The sequence below is a fragment of the Symphalangus syndactylus genome, chromosome 20 (genome assembly GCF_028878055.3).
Source record: "Symphalangus syndactylus isolate Jambi chromosome 20, NHGRI_mSymSyn1-v2.1_pri, whole genome shotgun sequence".
Lineage (NCBI taxonomy): Eukaryota > Metazoa > Chordata > Mammalia > Primates > Hylobatidae > Symphalangus > Symphalangus syndactylus.
The window spans coordinates 39,380,414-39,398,337 of NC_072442.2; the positions used below are offsets into that span (position 1 = coordinate 39,380,414).

Sequence of the window (17,924 nt, forward strand, 5' to 3'; positions counted from 1 at the left end):
GGAGGGACACGTTACCGTATTTTTCCTCCAGCTAATTTTCTTTTTTTTTTTGGTTTTTTTTTTTTTTTTTTTTTTTTTTTGAGACGGAGTCTCGCTCTGTCACCCAGGCTGGAGTGCAGTGGTGCAATCTCGGCTCACTGCAAGCTCCGCCTCCCGGGTTCATGCCATTCTCCTGCCTCAGCCTCTCCGAGTAGCTGGGACTACAGGCGCCCGCCACCACGCCCGGCTAATTTTTTTTTTGTATTTTTAGTAGAGACGGGGTTTCACCATGGTCTCGATCTCCTGACCTCGTGATCCGCTCGCCTCGGACTCCCAAAGTGTCCTCCAGCTAATTTTCTTTTTCTTTTTCCTTTAGTTTCCACATACAGCATTGGATCTAGGTAATTATATAAGTTATATATTTTATTTTATTTATTTCTGAGACAGAGTGTCGCTCTGTTGCCCAGGCTGCAGTGCAGTGGAGTGATCTAGGCTCACTGCAGCCACCGCCTCCTGGGTTGAAGCCATTCTCCTGCCTCAGCCCAGAGTAGCTGGGAGTACAGATACACACAACCACACCCAGCTAATTTTTTTTGTAGAGATGGAGGTGTTTTTTTGTTTGTTTTTTGGGTTTTTTTTTGTTTTTTTCTTGAGACAGAGTCTCGCTCTGTCGCCCAGGCTGGAATGCAATTGCGTGATCTCGGCTCACTGCAACCTCCACCTCCCGGGTTCAAGTGATTCTTCTGTCTCAGTCTCCCGAGTAGCTGGAGTTACAGGTGACTGCCACGACTCCCAGCTGATTTTATTTTATTTTTTTGAGACAGAGTCTCACTCTGTCACCCAGGCTGGAGTGCAGTGGCGCGATCTCGGCCCACTGCAAGCTCTGCCTCCCGGGTTCATGCCATTCTCCTGCTTCAGCCTCCCGCGTAGCTGGGACTACAGGCACCGCCACCACGCCCAGCTAATATTTTGTATTTTGTTTAGTAGATACGGGGTTTCATCGTGCTAGCCAGGATGGTCTCGATCTCTTGACCTCGTGATCCGCCCGCCTCGGCATCCCAAACTGCTGGGATTACAGGCATGAGCCACTGCGCCTGGCCTAATTTTTGTATTTTTAGTAGAGATGGGGTCTCACCATTCTGGCCAGGCTGGTCTTGAACTCCTGACCTCGTGATCCGCCCATCTCAGCCTCTCAAAGTGCTGGGATTACAGGCGTGAGCCACTGTGCCCGGCCTATTTTTTTTTTTTTTTTCATAGAGACAGTCTTGCCCAGGCTGGAGTGCAGTGGTGTGATCATTGCTCACTGCAGCCTTGACCTCCTGGCCTCAAGTGATCCTCCCACCTCAGCCTCCAGTGATCCTCCCACCTCAGCCTCCAGAGTAGCTGAGACTAAAGGTGCACACCACCACACCCGGCCAATTTTTGCATGCCTGTAGCTAGACTTCATTGCTCATCTCAGCCTCCAGAGTAGCTGGGATAATGGGCATGCTCCACTAGGTCTTGTAGTGAATTTACTATTTTTTATATTTACTACTATTTTTATTATGAAAGTACATGTATTACTGTTCAAGTTGCAAGCTACTATAAATCAGATCTGATATCTTGAATCCATTCTATTAAAACTTTTACCTAGAAAGAACTTGCAGAATATAAACAATGACAAAGGAAAAAATATATATATCTGGCTGGGTGCAGTGGCTCACACCTGTAATCTCAGCACTTCGGGAGGCCAAAGGGGGCGGATCACCTGAGGTCGGGAGTTGGAGACCAGCCTGACCAACATGGAGAAACCCCGTCTCTACTAAAAATACACAATTAGCCAGGCGTGGTGGTGCATGCCTGTAATCCCAGCTACTCGGGAGGCTGAGGCAGAAGAATCACTTGAACCCAGGAGGCGGAGGTTGCGGTGAGCTGAGATCGCACTGTTGCACTCCGGCCTGGGCACAAGAGCGAAACTCGGTCTCAAAATAAAAAACACTAAAAAAAAAAAAAAAAGATACAAAAATCAGCCTAGCGTGGTGGCGGGCAACTGTAGTCACAGGTACTCGGGAGGCTGATGCAGGAGAATCCCTAGAACCCAGGAGTCGGAGGTTGCAGTGAGTTGAGATTGCACCACCGTACTCCAGCCTGGGCAACAAGATCCCAGGAGTGAGATGGAGTCTCCCCGGCTCACTGCAACCTCCGTCACTGCAACCTCTGCCTCTTGGGTTCAGACTACAGGCATGCGTCATCACGCCCAGCTAATTTTGTATTTTTAGTAGACGAGATTTCACCATGTTGGCCAGGCTGGTCTTGAACTCCTCACCTCAGGTGATCAGCCCATCTTGGCCTCCCAAAGTGCTGGGATTACAGGTGTGAGCCACCATGCCCAGCTGACAAAGGAAAACATTTAGTGAAATGTAAATATAAAGCTTTTAATCCAAGTCAAAAAAAATCTGCAAAGAATAAAATGTGAGGTGGGATGCAGTGGCTCACCCTTGTAATTGCAGCCCTTTGAAGGCCACAGCAGGAGGATTCCGAATCCAGCAGTTCAATGTTATAGTGAGCTTCAGTGGTGTTACTGCACTCCAGCCTGGGTGACAGAGCAAGACTGTCTCAGAAAAGATAAAATTCAAAAATAGCAGCGATTGGGGTAATATATAAGGATCATATATTGCCATAATATATAAAGACATAAATGGTGGGCCTAGGGGCTTGTCACACTAAAGCTGACTTGAAATTGACCATACTCAGGGACGTTATGGTCTAACTCTCTCAAACTAGAGATTTAATACATTTTTTTTCTTTCCCCCAAGACAGAGTTTCACTGGTTGCCCAGGCTGGAGCACAATCGTGCGATCTCGGCTCACTGCAACCTCCACCTCCAGGGTTCACGCGATTCTCCTGCCTCCCAAGTAGCTGGGATTACAGCATGCACCACTATACCTGGATAATTTTGTATTCAGTAGAGATGGGGTTTCAACATGTTGGACAGGCTGGTCTCACTCTCCTGACCTCAGATGATCCACCCACCTCAGCCTCCCAAAGTGCTGGGATTATAGGCATGAGCCACCATGCCCAGCCGAGATTTAATACTTCTAAAACCAAGACTGGTTCAGTCTAGACAGGGTACTGGTTCTAAATCTTGGGTGTACCTTGATATCTCCTGGGAGCTTCACAATTCTGATGTCTGAGTCCTATTCTGCAGTCTGACTTAATTGGTCTAGTCCTATTCTGCAGTCTGACTTAATTGGTCTAGTCCTATTCTGCAGTCTGACTTAATTGGTCTAGGGTATGGACCGGAAACGTTTTCAAAAGCTCCAGGTTAGAACAACTCCTCTCTAGGTCTGGTACACTCCATAACTAGTCATGGAAGACACTAAAGGTAGTCCTTTTTGATACCAAGTGGAGCTTGTATTATACCCAACGTACAGGTAGAGACATTAATGGTTGAGTATTTGCAGATACAGATACATGAACACAAACCTTAATCTATAAGACCCTATTTAGTCCACTTCCCCCCAAATTATTGTTCTAAATGAATACCCATTTTTCCAAGACACTGGGTGTCACCTAAATCAACTCTTCCACAGTTTAGAAAGAAATGCTAACCTCCTACCTTAAGGCCAAGTCCCTTATTGACAGGGCTTTATGCCTGTTCAGTTGGCAAAATTTTATCACATTCTTCCTTTCTCAAACTAGAGCTTGGAACATAAAGTACACGATCATCCTGTTTGTCAAAACATTTTCAGGCCGGGCGCGGTGGCTCACGCCTATAATCCCAGCGCTTTGGGAGGCCGAGGCGGGCGGATCACGAGGTCAGGAGATCGAGACCACGGTGAAACCCCGTCTCTACTAAAAATACAAAAAAATTAGCCGGGCGTGGTGGCGGGCGCCTGTAGTCCCAGCTACTCGGAGAGGCTGAGGCAGGAGAATGGCGTGAACCCGGGAGGCGGAGCTTGCAGTGAGCCGAGATTGCGCCACTGCACTCCAGCCTGGGTGACAGAGCAAGACTCCGTCTTAAAAAAAAAAAAAAAAAATTTCATAGCAAAATACCTGTAGGTACCATCAACTTAATCATCTGCCACTGACAGTAAACCTACACGGCAATTACTGTTGTTTTACAAATATTCAGTTTACTCCAAACCTGTTAACTGCTAAAATGTACATATACAAACAGGCTCCCACTCACATCAATCCTCAAAATCCATGTGTGTGTCCAGGATCTAACTATACAGTCTATCTTAACTTCAATGCCTTTTTTTGGGGCGGGGGCGGGAACGGAATCTTGCTCTGTTGCCCAGGCTGGAGTACAATGGCGCAATCTCGACTCGCTGCAACCCCCACCTCCCAGATTCAAGCGATTCTCAGTAGCTGAGATTACAGGTGGTGCGCCACCACACCCAGCTAATTTTTGTATTTTTAGTAAAGAAGAGGTTTCACCATGTTGGTCAGCCTGGTCTCGAACTCCTGACCTCATGATCCGCCTGCCTTGGCCTCCGAAAGTGTTGGGATTACAGGCGCGAGCCACCATGCCCAGCCATTTGAACACCTTTCTCACTCCAGGAGAAGCTACCATGTATAGCCAGTCATCGAGCAGTATCTACTATTATTTTTGGGACTCAAAACCCAAGTAATACTTTTTGAGGCCAAAATTGTAAATACAGCAATTGGAAGATGCTGAAAGTCTGCAAACTCACAAAAAAGCAAGGATTGCTTTAAAAAAAAAAATGTCCAGAGTTTCCATTTCACAAAAGTGATGGTCAGGGGTCAGGGTATGTCAAAAACATTGTAGAGGCCTGGGTGGGCAGAACACTCAAGGTCAGGAGTTTGAGTCCAGTTTGGCAAACATGGTGAAACCCCGTCTCCACCAAAAATACAAAAATTAGCCAGGCATGATGGCAAGTGCCTGTAATTCCAGCTACTTGGGAGGCTGAGGCAGGAGAATTGCTTGAACCCTGGAGGAGGTGGAGGTTGCAGTGAGCCAAGATCTCTCCACTGCACTCCAGCCTTGGTGACAGAGTGAGACTCCATCTGGAAAAAAAAAAAAAAAGTGTAGAAGTGAACAGGGAGACAAGCACTGCAAACAAATACTTTTTAATGGGTTCAGTTTTTTTTTTTTATTTTTTTTACAAATATACTGGAGAATCACGCAATGCTGCCAGCATTGGATGCAATCCGAGGCCACAAGTCTGCACACTCCTTTGCTACTGGTCCTGTAATGGCAGAACCTGCATTAAAAAATAAATAAATAAAATAAAAACATCAAACACAGAAGATCCTTGGCCTGTACTTCTAGACAATCCGCCCAACCTCAGAGACCTAAGGAACAAGCTGGACTGATTTCCTACCTTTCATCTCGCCTTTATTGTTCACTATGACCCCTGCATTATCTTCAAAGTAAAGAAACACGCCATCTTTTCTACGGTATGACTTTCGTTGTCGAATGACCACTGCTGGATGTACTGAGAGAAGAAAAAAGGACAGCAGTCATTAACCTGTCAAGTTGCAGCGCCACCACAAAAGCAGTTTCCAACTAGACAGAATGTACACTCAGCGTTTGAGACAGTGACAGTGTAAATATCAATCTTTAAGGTGATCCTCCCACCTCAGCCTCTCTAGTATCTTGGACTACAGGTACACACCACCGTGCCCAGATTTTTTTTTTTTTCATAAAGACAGGGTTTTGCCACGTTGGCCAGCCTGGCCTCCCAAAGTGATGGGAGTATAGGCATGAACCACAATCATCTATTCACATCTTAAAATCAAAGCTGCCAGTATTTTCTCACAAGTGTAAAACTGTCAGGACAATTATCCTTGCCTATGCCTTTTCCAACTTCACCTCACAGGTGGGTTATTAAGATCCCAGTATCAGGCCGGGCGCGGTGGCTCATGCTTGTAATCCCAGCACTTTGGGAGGCCGAGGCGGGCGGATCACGAGGTCAGGAGATCGAGACCACGGTGAAACCCCGTCTCTACTAAAAAATACAAAAAAAAAAAAAAAAAAAAAAAAAAAAAAAAAAAAAAAAAAAGATCCCAGTATCACTGAATTGGGATGTAGAAATGGGACCTGGGACCCCCAACTCCTCCCAGTCCTGGCAATGAGCATACCAAGCTATTCAGATTTACACTGGTAAACAGTTTGAATTCCTGGGCCCAAGCACCAGGCTTTGTTTTACTTTTAATGAACTGTTTTCCAGTGTCCTAAGTAACTTTTACACCCATCTGTACTAAAGTGAAAAAGACGCTTTTCCCAACTTTCAAAATGAAGTATCACTACACAGTGAAATATAATGCTTGTAAAGAACTATTGTAGAGTCAGACACACCTGGATTCAAAATCTTCACTGATACTAGCATGGGGTCCTTACACAGAATTTTTATAATGACAGGAAGACTATACTCTAACCAAGTTAGCAATGGGACACATGAGGTAGCCAATACTTACTGACCCTCCTCTACTTATAAACCATTTAATCCTCACAAATTCTTCAAGTACACCTGGCCCTTTTGCACCTTTCTGCGCTTGTTATTTGTTGATATTAAGTTCCAAGGGGAGGGGATGTATTCATTTAGCAGAAACAAGGACTAAAAAAGACATTAACGGAATTGCAAACTCACAACTAGTTTTAAAACTGAAATGTTCGGAGCTCTGGTCTGTCCCACCACTGACTGAGACCAACAATCCACCCTCCTGCCATCTCATCTACAAAGTGAAGGCCATTTGCTCTGCTCTTCTCTGACAGCTCCCTGGGCCACCAATCAGACCCAGGAAGTGTTCTGAGAAGAGGAAAAAGCCCATGCAATTGCTGAATCACAATCACAGTGCTACCCAGCCCTCAAATGGATATTAATGTTGAACAAAAAACGATTTCTAACCCAAAGGCTAAAAATCAACTGGAGAGCATCGTGGGGTGGATACAGGAATAGGAGTAACTGTAATACAGGGCTGACAAATCAACATCACATTTGTAAATCAAGGGATGGCCAGGAACTCTTTAGAAGAGCAAGACATCCCAGGGCAGAGACAGACTAGGCAGGCACAGGAAAAAAGCGCAAGCGCTGAAGTTAAAATGCATCAAACACCAGAAGTTCTAAAGCCAGACAGGACACAAGCTGCAAGTATTTTGAGGCCTCCCCCTTTAAATCATACACCTGACAGGAAAACTTTTGAGGGGGTAGCCTGAGATTAAGTAATGAGCAATTAGCTGGGTGTGGTAGCACACACCTATGATCCCAGCTACTCGGGAGGCTGAGGCAGGACAATCACTTGAGCCTGGGAGGTGGAGGTTGCAGTGAACAGATACGTGCCACTGCACTCCAGCTTGGGCAACAGAGTGAGACTCCGTCTCAAAAACAAATAAAAATAAAATAAGCAATGGGCAGCTTGTTTTTGTTTTTTAGTATTTTTTTTTTTGAGAGCCCAGGAGGCGGAGGTTGCAGTGAGCCAAGATCGTGCCATTGCACTCCAGTACAGTATGGGCTGGGCGACAGAGGGAGACTCCTTCTCAAAAAAAAAAAAAAAATCTAAGTTATGGAAGTGACAAGATGATGGTCCCCCCTCCAACACAATATGAGCAAAAACTTAAGATACTTATCTCACACTGCCTCTCAATGGAAAACAAACTTGAGACCTTGAAAACTGATCCATTTTCCAATAAAGGAAAGCGTCCCCCCACTACTCATCAGTATTAAGTTGGGCTGTGTTTACTCACCCTTTTTTCTGAGCTCTGGTTTGCCTTTCTTGACTGTGGCCATCACCATGTCACCCACACCAGCAGCGGGAAGTCTGTTCAGCCGTCCCTTGATGCCCTTCACGGAGATGATATACAGGTTTTTGGCTCCTACAAAAGAATGTAAATAAAAATAAAAAATGTTAAGGGCCAATCAGGCCGTTCCATCAGTATAACATTTCCCAAACACTTCCAAAGCCTCTCCCTCCACTCACTGTCCAAGCAGTTAGTCCCCAAGAACGCCTTGTCACACCACCGATTGAAGCAAACAACACATGTTGCCACTTCACCCAAAAGCGATGTTTTCACTCTCCCCTTTACTGACGGCTCAATAGGTCATTAACCACAGGCCCATTGAGTGCTTTTAAAAGGGGGAGTATGGCAACGTGCATTCAAAGACCTCACCTGTGTTGTCAGCACAATTGATTACAGCTCCTACCGGAAGACCCAAGGAAATCCGGAATTTCGCACCAGAGGACCCACCACGTCCTGTGGATATAAAGGGAAGGGAAACAGGATAGAGATCACAACCTAGACATGGTTCGGAGGTCTCCCTCATACTCAAGCTGTAATTCACCGCACATGATTTGATGGACTGTACGTTATAGATTATCTCGCTCGGATTTTACTTATGCCGTCCCCATGTGCCACCCGATTCTCATGGAAAGTAGCCTATTTCTTACTATTAACACTCTGACATCGAAATTAAGAAACCTAGACGACTCAGCCTTTGCTCCAACTTTCGCAAAACGCAACTGCTCCTGCAAGGCATAAGACCGCAGAGGTCGCGCAAACCAGGGCCTAATCCAGTCTAACTTCAACCCCATTACGATAGCCCTATTCGCGGAGCGATCTCGCGGGATCCAGACTACATTCCTGTCGGGATCCTGCCATCTCAACTATCCAGCACTCCACTGCCACTTTCGAGAGCCCTGGCAGTGCTCTCGCGGTGGCCTGGCTCTCTCTCTCCGGCCTGAAGGAGAGCAAAGCGCCCCAGCTGCCTAGCGCCACCGCTCCTGACGAATCCGCCAGCCACTGCACGACAGATGGTGGAGGATCCTCCAGAAACAAAACCTCACCTCGCTTCGACATCTTGAACGCCGGAAAAAAGAAAAAAGGAAGTCGATTCAAAGGACACTGGGATATGAACTTTGACGCCCCGCCCACCCGCGTCACGTGGCCGGAGCTTAAAAACCTGCCTCTTCCGCCTCTGGGCGCTGCCTTATTACGTAATAAATTCATGACGTCGCTTTTAGCCCTCTGCGAAGTGGGCGTTGAAGTAGAAGCGCAAGAGATGGGACGTCTCTTCCCTACGAGCTTAAAAGTAGTTAGAAACATGGAAACAGTGATTTGTTAACTTGCTCACGACCTTTTTTGACCACTTAATGGTGTCAGGCACTTATCTGCACACTAGAGAATAGGAATTAAAACACGGTTTGTGCCGTGTGGGGGTTCCCCAAGGAACAAAGAAAGTGGGGGAGGGAGGGAGAACAAGCTCTAAACGATTTCATTGAATGTAATACAGTTGAGAAGTGCTACAGATCATTCCATCTATGTGTTCTTGGTACCATACCATTCTGTATTTTACATATACAGTATTGCGCTATTTATTGACCCGCCCCACACGCACACACTTTTTTTTTCTTTTTTTGAGACGGAGTCTCACTCTGTCGCCCAGGCTGGAGTATAGTGGCTAGATCTCAGCTCACTGCAACCTCCGTCTCCCGGGTTCAAGCAATTCTCTGTCTCAGCCTCAGAGTAGCTGAGACCACAGGCGCCCGCCAAAACGCTGGGCTAATTTTTGTATTTTTAGTAGAGACGGGGTTTCGCCATGTTGTTGGCCAGGCTGGTCTCGAACTTTTGATCTCAAGTGATCTGCCCGCCTTGGCCTCTCAAAGTGCTGGATTACAGGCGTGAGCCCCCGCGCCAGGGCTAATTGCTCCTTTCACAGCTTCAGCCGCCCCTCATTCTCCTGGGTTCTTTGCTTCCCACGATACATTAATTCAAATACTTATTGAGCTCCTACTTTATAGCAGGTTCTGTCCAGGGCGTACAGCGAATTACATTAGATAACAAAATAGATCAACATTCTTTTCCTTATGGAGCTTACATTCTGCTGGGGTGCAGGTGGAGGAGGAGATTAGACACTAAACAAAAGATATAATAAATAATTGTAGTATGTAGTATGTTAGATGGGGATATGTATTATAAAAATATAAATAGTATCGCTTCTCGGCCTTTTGGCCAAGATCAAGTGTAAAATATAAACATTAGCCGGGCGCGGTGGTTCACGCCTGTAATCCCAGCGCTTTGGGAGGCTGAGGCGGGCGGATCACGAGGTCAGGAGATCGAGGCCATCCTGGCTAACACAGTGAAACCCCGTCTCTACTGAAAATACAAAAAATTAGCCGGGCGTGGTGGCGGGCGCCTCTAGTCTCAGCTACCCGGGAGGCTGAAGCAGGAGAATGGCGTCAACCCGGGAGGCGGAGCTTGAATGAGCCGAGATCGTACCACCGCACTCCAGCCTGGGGGACAGAGTGAGACTGTCTCAAAAAAAAAAAAAAAAAAAAACCACAAAGAAACATTAGGGGGGCGTGGTGGCAGGTGCCTGTAATCCCAGCTACTCGGGAGGCCGAGGCAGGAGAATCGTTTGAAACAAGGAGGTGGAGGTTGCAGTGCCTGAGCTCAGGAGCTGAAGACCCAGCCCAAGCAACATGGCAAAACCGTCTCTACTAAAAAGACAAAAAATTAGCCAGGCGTGGTGCGTGCCTGCAGTCCCCAGCTACTCGGGAGGCTGAGGCACAAGAATCATTGGAACCCAGGAGGTGGAGGTTGCAGTGAGCCGAGATCGCGCCAGTGCACTCTAGCCTGGGTGACAGAGCGAGACTCCGTCTCAAAAAAAAAAAAAAAAAAAGATACTGACATGAAACCAGGTACAGTGGCTCACATCTATAATCCCAAAACAATTTGGGAGGTTGAAGCAGGAGGATCCCTTGAGCCCAGGAGTCTGAGACCCGCCTGGGCAACATAGGGAGAGTCCATTTCTACAAAACATTTAAAAATTAGCTGGTGGCAGCTGGGCACAGTGGCTCATGCCTGTAATCCCAGCACTTTGGGAGGCTGAGGCAGGCGGATCATCTGAGGTCAGAAGTTTGAGACCAGCCTGCCCATCAAGGTGAAACCCCGTCTCTACTAAAAATACAAAAATTAGCTGGGCATGGTGGCGGGCAACCTGTAATCCCAAGTACCCAGGAATCTGAGACAGGAGAATTGTTTGAACCCAGGAGGCGGAGGTTGCAGTGAGCCCAGATTGCACCACTGCACTCCAGCCTGAGCAACAGAGCGACACTCTGTCTCAAAATAAAATAAAATAAAATAGGCTAGTGGCATGGGAATCTGAGGCAGGAGAATCACTTAAACCCAGGAATTGGGGACCGCAGTGAGCCGTGATTGCACCACTGCACTCCAACCTGGGCTACAGAGAGAAACCCTTCGTCATTTTCCAATAAAAAGCCCTAAGGCAGGGGTGTGCCTGAATCGAATGAGCAAGGAAGCCAGATGTGATTGGACAGGACGAGTAAAGAGCAAAATAGTTGGCCGGGCGCGGTGGCTCACGCTTGTAATCCCAGCAGTCTGGGAGGCCGAGGCGGGCGGATCATGAGGTCAGGAGATCGAGACCACGGTGAAACCCCGTCTCTACTAAAAATACAAAAAATTAGCCGGGCGTGGTGGTGGGCGCCTGTAGTCCCAGCTACTCGGAGAGGCTGAGGCAGGAGAATGGCGTGAACCCCGGGGGGCGGAGCTTGCAGTGAGCCGAGACTGCGCCACTGCACTCCAGCCTGGGCGACAGAGCGAGACTCTGTCTCAAAAAAAAAAAAAGAGCAAAATAGTAAGAAATGCAGTCAGAAGTAATGGAACGGTGGCTCACGCCTGTAATCCCAGAACTTTAGGAGGCCAAGGCAGGTGATAACCTGAGGTCAGGAGTTCAAGACCAGCCTGGCCAACATGGTGAAACCCTGTCTCTACATAAATACAAAAATTAACCATGCATGATGGCAGGTGTCTGTAATCCCAGCTACTCGGTGGGTTGAGGTGGGAGAATCGTGTGAACCTGGGAGGCAGAGGTTGCAGTGAGCCAAGATCACACCACTGCACTCCAGCCTAGGCAACAGAGCAAGAGCTCTGTCTCAAAAAAAGGAAGTCATGGAATGAAACCACTGTGGACTTTGGCATTGGCTGAGTGAAATGAGGAACCATTGTTTGATTTTAAGCAGAGGAGGGACATGATTTGACTAATGTGTCAGAAGGATCACTGTGGTTGAGTTGTTGAGACTAGACTGTGGGAGAGGACACAGAGATAGAAGTAAGAAGATCCATTAGGAAGCTATTGCAGTAACCCAGCAGAGAAATGATGGTGGTTTGGACTAGAATGGTAGCAGTGGAGGTAATGTGGTCAGATTCTGGATGTGTTTTGGAGGTAGAGCCAATAAAATGTGGGGTATGAAAGATAGGAATCAGGCCGGGCGCGGTGGCTCACGCCTGTAATCCCAGCACTTTGGGAGGCCGAGGCGGGCGGAGCACGAGGTCAGGAGATCGAGACCATCCTGGCTAACACGGTGAAACCCCATCTCTACTAAAAATACAAAAAAAAAAAATTAGCCGGGCGAGTTGGCGGGTGCCTGTAGTCCCAGCTACTCGGGAGGCTGAGGCAGGAGAATGGCGTGAACCCCGGGGGGCGGAGCCTGCAGTGAGCCGAAATCGCGCCACTGCACTCTAGCCTGGGCGATAGCGAGACTCCGTCTCAAAAAAAAAAAAAAAAGAAAGATAGGAATCAAAATGTCTCCAAGGCTTTAGGCCTGAGCAATTGGACGATATCATTGCCGTCAACCAAGATGAAGAAGGCTATGGTTATAGGAGGAACAGTGTTCTTGGTTGGTACTACCACCAGTGTCTCAACCAGAAAACAGGGACACAATTAATTCTCTTCTCCCAGGCTCCTAGATCTAGTCACCAAGGTCTATCAACTTGACTCTACTTCCTAAATTTTTCTGCCCATGCCTTCCACGGTCTGCCTTTGTTTCAAAGCTATTGCATCAGCCTCTATATGGTCAGACCATAATTTCCCACTGCTTAAAATCATGTGCTGGCCAGGCATCGTGGCTTACGCCTGTAATCCCAGCACTTTGGGAGGCCGAGGCAGGCAGATCACCTGAGGCCAGGAGTTTGAGACCAGCCTGGCCAACATGGTGAAACCCTGTCTCTAATAAAAATACAAAAATTAGTCAGGGGTGATGGCACGCACCTGTGATCCCAGCTATTCAGGAGGCTGAGCAGAAGAATCGCTTGAACCCAGGAGGCAGAGGTTGCAGTGAGCCAAGGTTGCCCCACTGCACTCCAGCCTGGGCATAGAGTGAGACTCCATCTCAAAACAAACAAACAAACAAAAAACAAGAAAACAAAACAAAAAAAATGTGCTGACCCTCTAGTACTTTAGAATAAAGTCCAAGCTGTTTAGCACAGCATTGAAGTCACTTGAAATGGCTTACCTCTTCCCTGGCTCCATCTTCTGCCACCTTGCCTCTTACATTTCACACACCAGAAACACCAAACCACTTAGGATTTCTGGACATATAGCTTAGATTCACACTTTCTTGTATTTATGCAATCACCTGCTTTAGCCACTATGTGTTATTTATTTATTTATTTTGAGACAGAGTTTCGCTCTTATTGCCCAGGCTGGAGTGTAATGGCACCATCTCAGCTCACTGCAACCTCCGCCTCCAGGGTTCAAATGATTCTCCTGCTTCGGCCTCCCAAGTAGCTGGGATTACAGGTGTACACCACCATGGCCAGCTAATTTTTTTTTTTGTATTTTTGGTAGAGATGGGGATTTCACCATGTTGGTCAGGCTAGTCTCGAACTCCTGACCTCGAGTGATCCACCTGACTCAGCCTCCCAAAGTGCTGGGATTACAGGCGTGAGCCACCGCGCCCGGCAACCTGTTCTTTAAAACTCGGCTCAGATACCATTTCTTCTCTGAGCCGTTTCACAACCTCAGCAGTTTATTCCCTGAGCCACTTCTTTACTAGGAGCTGTGGTTCTCAAATATTTTCATTTTAGACCCCTTTACACTCTTTTTTTTCTTTTGAGACAGAGTCTCACTCTGTCACCCAGGGTGGAGTGCAGTGGGACCATGTTGGCTCACTGCAACCTCCATCTCCTGGGTTCAAGCAATTCTCCTGCCTTAGCCTCCTGAGTAGCTGGGATTACAGTCACCCACTACCATGCCCAGCTAATTTTTTTGTATTTTTAGTAGACACAGGGTTTCACCATGTTGGCCAGTCTGGTCTTGAACTCCTGACCTCAGGTGATCCACCCGCCTCGGCCTCCCAAAGTGCTGGGATTACAGGTGTGAGCCACTGTGCCCGGCCCTTTTTTTTCTTTGAGACGAAGTTTTGCTCTTGTTGCCCAGACTGGAGTGCAATGGCATGATCTCAGCTCAATGCAACCGCCACTTCCCAGGTTCAAGCGATTCTCCTGCCTCAGCCTCCCGAGTAGCTGGGATTACAGACATGCGGCGCCTCACTCGGCTAATTTTGTATTTTTGTTAGAGATGAGGTTTTTCCATGTTTTTTTTTTTTTTTTTTTTTTTGAGACGGAGTCTCGCTCTTTCACCCAGGCTGGAGTGCAGTGGCGCGATCTCGGCTCACTGCAGGCTCCGCCCCCCGGGGTTCACGCCATTCTCCTGCCTCAGCCTCCCGCGTAGCTGGGACTACAGGCGCCTGCCACCTCGCCCGGCTAATTTTTTGTATTTTTAGTAGAGACGGGGTTTCACTGTGTTAGCCAGGATGGTCTCGATCTCCTGACCTCGTGATCCGCCCGCCTCGGCCTCCCAAAGTGCTGGGATTACAGGCTTGAGCCACCGCGCCCGGCTGGTTTTTCCATGTTGGTCAGGCTGGTCTCGAACTCCCGACCTCAGGTGATCAGCCCACCTCGGCCTCCCAAAGTTCTGGGATTACAGGCGTAAGCCCCCTTGCCCGGTCTCCTTTACACTCCTAAATTATTAAAGACCTCAAAGAGTTTTTGTTTATACAGGTTATATCTGATGACATTTACCATATTATAAATTAAAGTTAAGAAAGTTATTACTTCACGTAAGATAACAATAAACCCATTTTTTGCTAAAGTAAATAACATTTTAGAATGAGGGATAGGTCCAGTTTGGTGGCTCAGGCCTGTAATCCCAGTGGGAGGATCGCTTGTCCTCAGGAGTTTGAGACCAGCCTGGACAACAAAGTAAGACCCTATTTCTACAAAATATCAAAAAATTAGCCAGGTGTGGTGGCGTGCGCCTCTGGTCCTAACTACACAGGAGGCGGAGGCAGGAAGATCACTTGAGCCTGGGAGGTTGAGGCTACAGTGAGCCATGATTGCACCACTGCACTCCAGCCTGGACAACAGAGGCCCTGTCTCAAATTAAAATAAAAAAATAAAATAAATGATAAATAAAATAAAATAAAATAAAATAAAAAATAAAATAAAATACTATATTTTTCCAAACAAAAATAATTTAGTGAGAAGGGTGGCTTTGCTTTACTTATTTTTTTTTTTTGAGATGGAGTCTTGCTCTGTCGCCCAGGCTGGAGTGCAGTGGCGCAATCTCGGCTCACTGCAAGCTCCGCCTCCCGGGTTCACGCCATTCTCCTGCCTCAGCCTCTCCCAGTAGCTGGGACTACAGGCGCCCGCCACCACGCCCAGCTAATTTTTTGTATTTTTAGTAGAGACGGGGTTTCACCGTGGTCTCGATCTCCTGACCTCGTGATCCGCCCGCCTCGGCCTCCCAAAGTGCTGGGATTACAAGCGTGAGCCACCGTGCCCGGCACTTTTTTTTTTTTTTTTAAATCCCTTTAATACCTGGCTTGATGAAATAACTGGTTTTTCATGTTTTTAACACTAATCTGTTGTGATTTCACACATTTAATCTCTAGAAATCTCCAGTGTATTCTCATGAAAGAGCAAGAGTAAGACAGAAAAAAATGACATTATTATTAAAATAATTCTTTCCTCTGCACAGAAAGGGTCTCATTAATATTATCAAGAAAATAGGCCGGGCGCGGTGGCTCACGCCTGTAATCCCAGCACTTTGGGAGGCCGAGGCGGGTGGATCAGAGATCAGGAGATCAAGACCATCCTGGCCAACACGGTGAAACCCTGTCTCTACTAAAAAATACAAAAAATTAGCCGGGTGTGGTGGCGGGTGCCTGTAGTCCCAGCTACTCAGGAGGCTGAGGCAGGAGAATGGCGTGAACCCGGGAGGCGGAGCTTGCAGTGAGCCAAGAGGGCGCCACTGCACTCCAGCCTGGTCGACAAAGTGAGACTCCGTCTCAAAAAAAAAAAAAATAATAATAATTCTTCTGGCTGGGCGCAGGGGCTCGCGCCTGTAATCCCAGTGCTTTGGGAGGCCAAGGCGGGTGGATCACCTGAGGTCAGGAGTTCGAGACCAGCCTGACCAACATGGAGAAACCCTGTTTCTACTAAAGATACAAAAATTAGCCGAGTAAGGTGCCGCATGCCTGTAATCCCGGCTACTCGGGAGGCTGAGGCACTAGAATCGCCTGAACCTGGGAGGCAGAGTTTGCAGTGAGCTGAGATCAAGCCATTGCATTTCAGCTTGGGCGACAGAGTGAGATTACCTAAAAAAAAAAAAAAAATCTTTTCTTGCACACACAAAGGGCCTAAAGGACACCCAGGGATCCCCATATCACACTTCCAACTACCAGGGATTCAGAGAACAAAGTTGCAGATATCACATCCTCCTATAACTTACCAGTTTGTACATTGATATACGTTGTAGAAGGTGAAGTCTATGAAGGTGATAAGGCGGTAATATGTAGTTTATTATTTTCCCAGCATCCACCACAGAATGCTCAGAGAGCTTTATGTTTCTTGCCCGTCACTGTGTTAAAACGGTAGCTGCGAGGGGGCACACCGGATTTGAACCGAGGACTTCTTCATCTAGCAGTCAAATGCTCTACCCCTGAACTATATACCCCCTCTACCAGAGAAAAGAAGACTATACCTTAAATGTAGTGTTTTCTGACCAGATATTGCCTGCTGTGATTCAGAATAATTTGGTGTCTATGATAAACTACTTCAAGAGATCTGGACCCAAGTAAAGTGGTGGGAAAGAAATGAGAAGTCTAAGTCCTCTCTGATTCTGGCTTGAGGGTCTTGTACGGATGTACAGATGTGCAGTGGGATCCCTCTTTTTCATAACTATAGCCCCCCTCCTTTTTTTTTTTTCACTACAGCTGTTTTTACCTCTGGCATCTGGGAATTCTTTTATTATTTATTTTTATTTATTTTTATTATTTTTTTGAGATGTAGTCTTTTTTTTTTTTTTTTTTTTTTTTTGAGACGGAGTCTCGCTCTGTCGCCCAGGCTGGAGTGCAGTGGCGCGATCTCGGCTCACTGCAAGCTCCGCCTCCTGGGTTCACGCCCTTCTCCTGCCTCAGCCTCTCTGAGTAGCTGGGACTACAGGCGCCCACCACCACGCCCGGCTAATTTTTTGTATTTTTAGTAGAGACGGGGTTTCACCGTGGTCTCGATCTCCTGACCTCGTGATCCGCCCGCCTCGGCCTCCCAAAGTGCTGGGATTACAAGCGTGAGCCACCGCGCCCGGCCTGAGATGTAGTCTTGCTCTGTTGCCCAGGCTGGAGTGCAGTGGCGCCATCTTGGCTCACTGCAAGCTCCGCCTCCTGGGTTCACGCCATTCTCCTCCTGCCTCAGGCTCCCGAGTAGCTGGGACTACAGGCGCCCGCCACCACGCCCGGCTAATTTTTGTATTTTTGGTAGTGACGGGGGTTTCACCATATTGGTCAGGCTGGTCTCGAACTCCTGACCTCGGGATCATGCCCACCTTCGCCTCCTAAAGTGTTGGGATTACAGCCGTGAGCCACCGCCGTCCGGCTGCATTTGGGAATGCTTCAAGTCAATTTTCTAGCCTCTGTGTCTGCAACCTGCGCTGCAGTGAATCCTCAGCCCCGTGCTTTGCACACAAGAGGAAGTACTTTCCCTTGTCCTTCCCAAGGCCATCTCTGCTTCCAGGCCAGATGTGTCTCCGTTGTCTCCATTTTCTCCAGCATCTTCAATCACTTCCTTTTCCCCTGGCTCCTTCAAACATCAACAGGTTTCCATTAGGAAAGTATTCTTTTTTTTTTTTTTTGAGATGGAG

At 47.4% G+C, this 17,924-nt stretch overlaps 1 protein-coding gene and 1 non-coding gene across 2 annotated transcripts; both read right to left on the reverse strand.

The window, feature by feature from the left end:
• Positions 1 to 5,039: 5,039 nt before the first annotated feature.
• Positions 5,040 to 8,913, reverse strand: RPL23 (ribosomal protein L23). The gene is made up of 5 exons (XM_055258094.2): positions 8,770 to 8,913; positions 8,096 to 8,179; positions 7,673 to 7,801; positions 5,310 to 5,423; positions 5,040 to 5,189 (listed from the first exon to the last, which is right to left on the reverse strand). Exons 1-5 carry the CDS (start codon positions 8,780 to 8,782, stop codon positions 5,107 to 5,109), a joined length of 423 nt encoding a protein of 140 aa, XP_055114069.1. The 5' UTR covers positions 8,783 to 8,913; the 3' UTR covers positions 5,040 to 5,106.
• Positions 7,933 to 8,064, reverse strand: LOC129470847 (small nucleolar RNA SNORA21). Its single transcript, XR_008653367.1, has one exon. It is a non-coding gene; the product is annotated as a small nucleolar RNA SNORA21 (small nucleolar RNA).
• Positions 8,914 to 17,924: the final 9,011 nt, after the last annotated feature.

Excerpts from the sequence above, each read along its gene's own strand:
- RPL23 (XM_055258094.2), bottom strand. Across the intron at positions 5,424-7,672 it reads ACCAGAGCTCAGAAAAAAGG|TACATCCAGCAGTGGTCATT; the intron begins GTGAGTAAACAC and ends TTCTTCTCTCAG. Across the intron at positions 5,190-5,309 it reads CAATAAAGGCGAGATGAAAG|GTTCTGCCATTACAGGACCA; the intron begins GTAGGAAATCAG and ends TTTTTAATGCAG.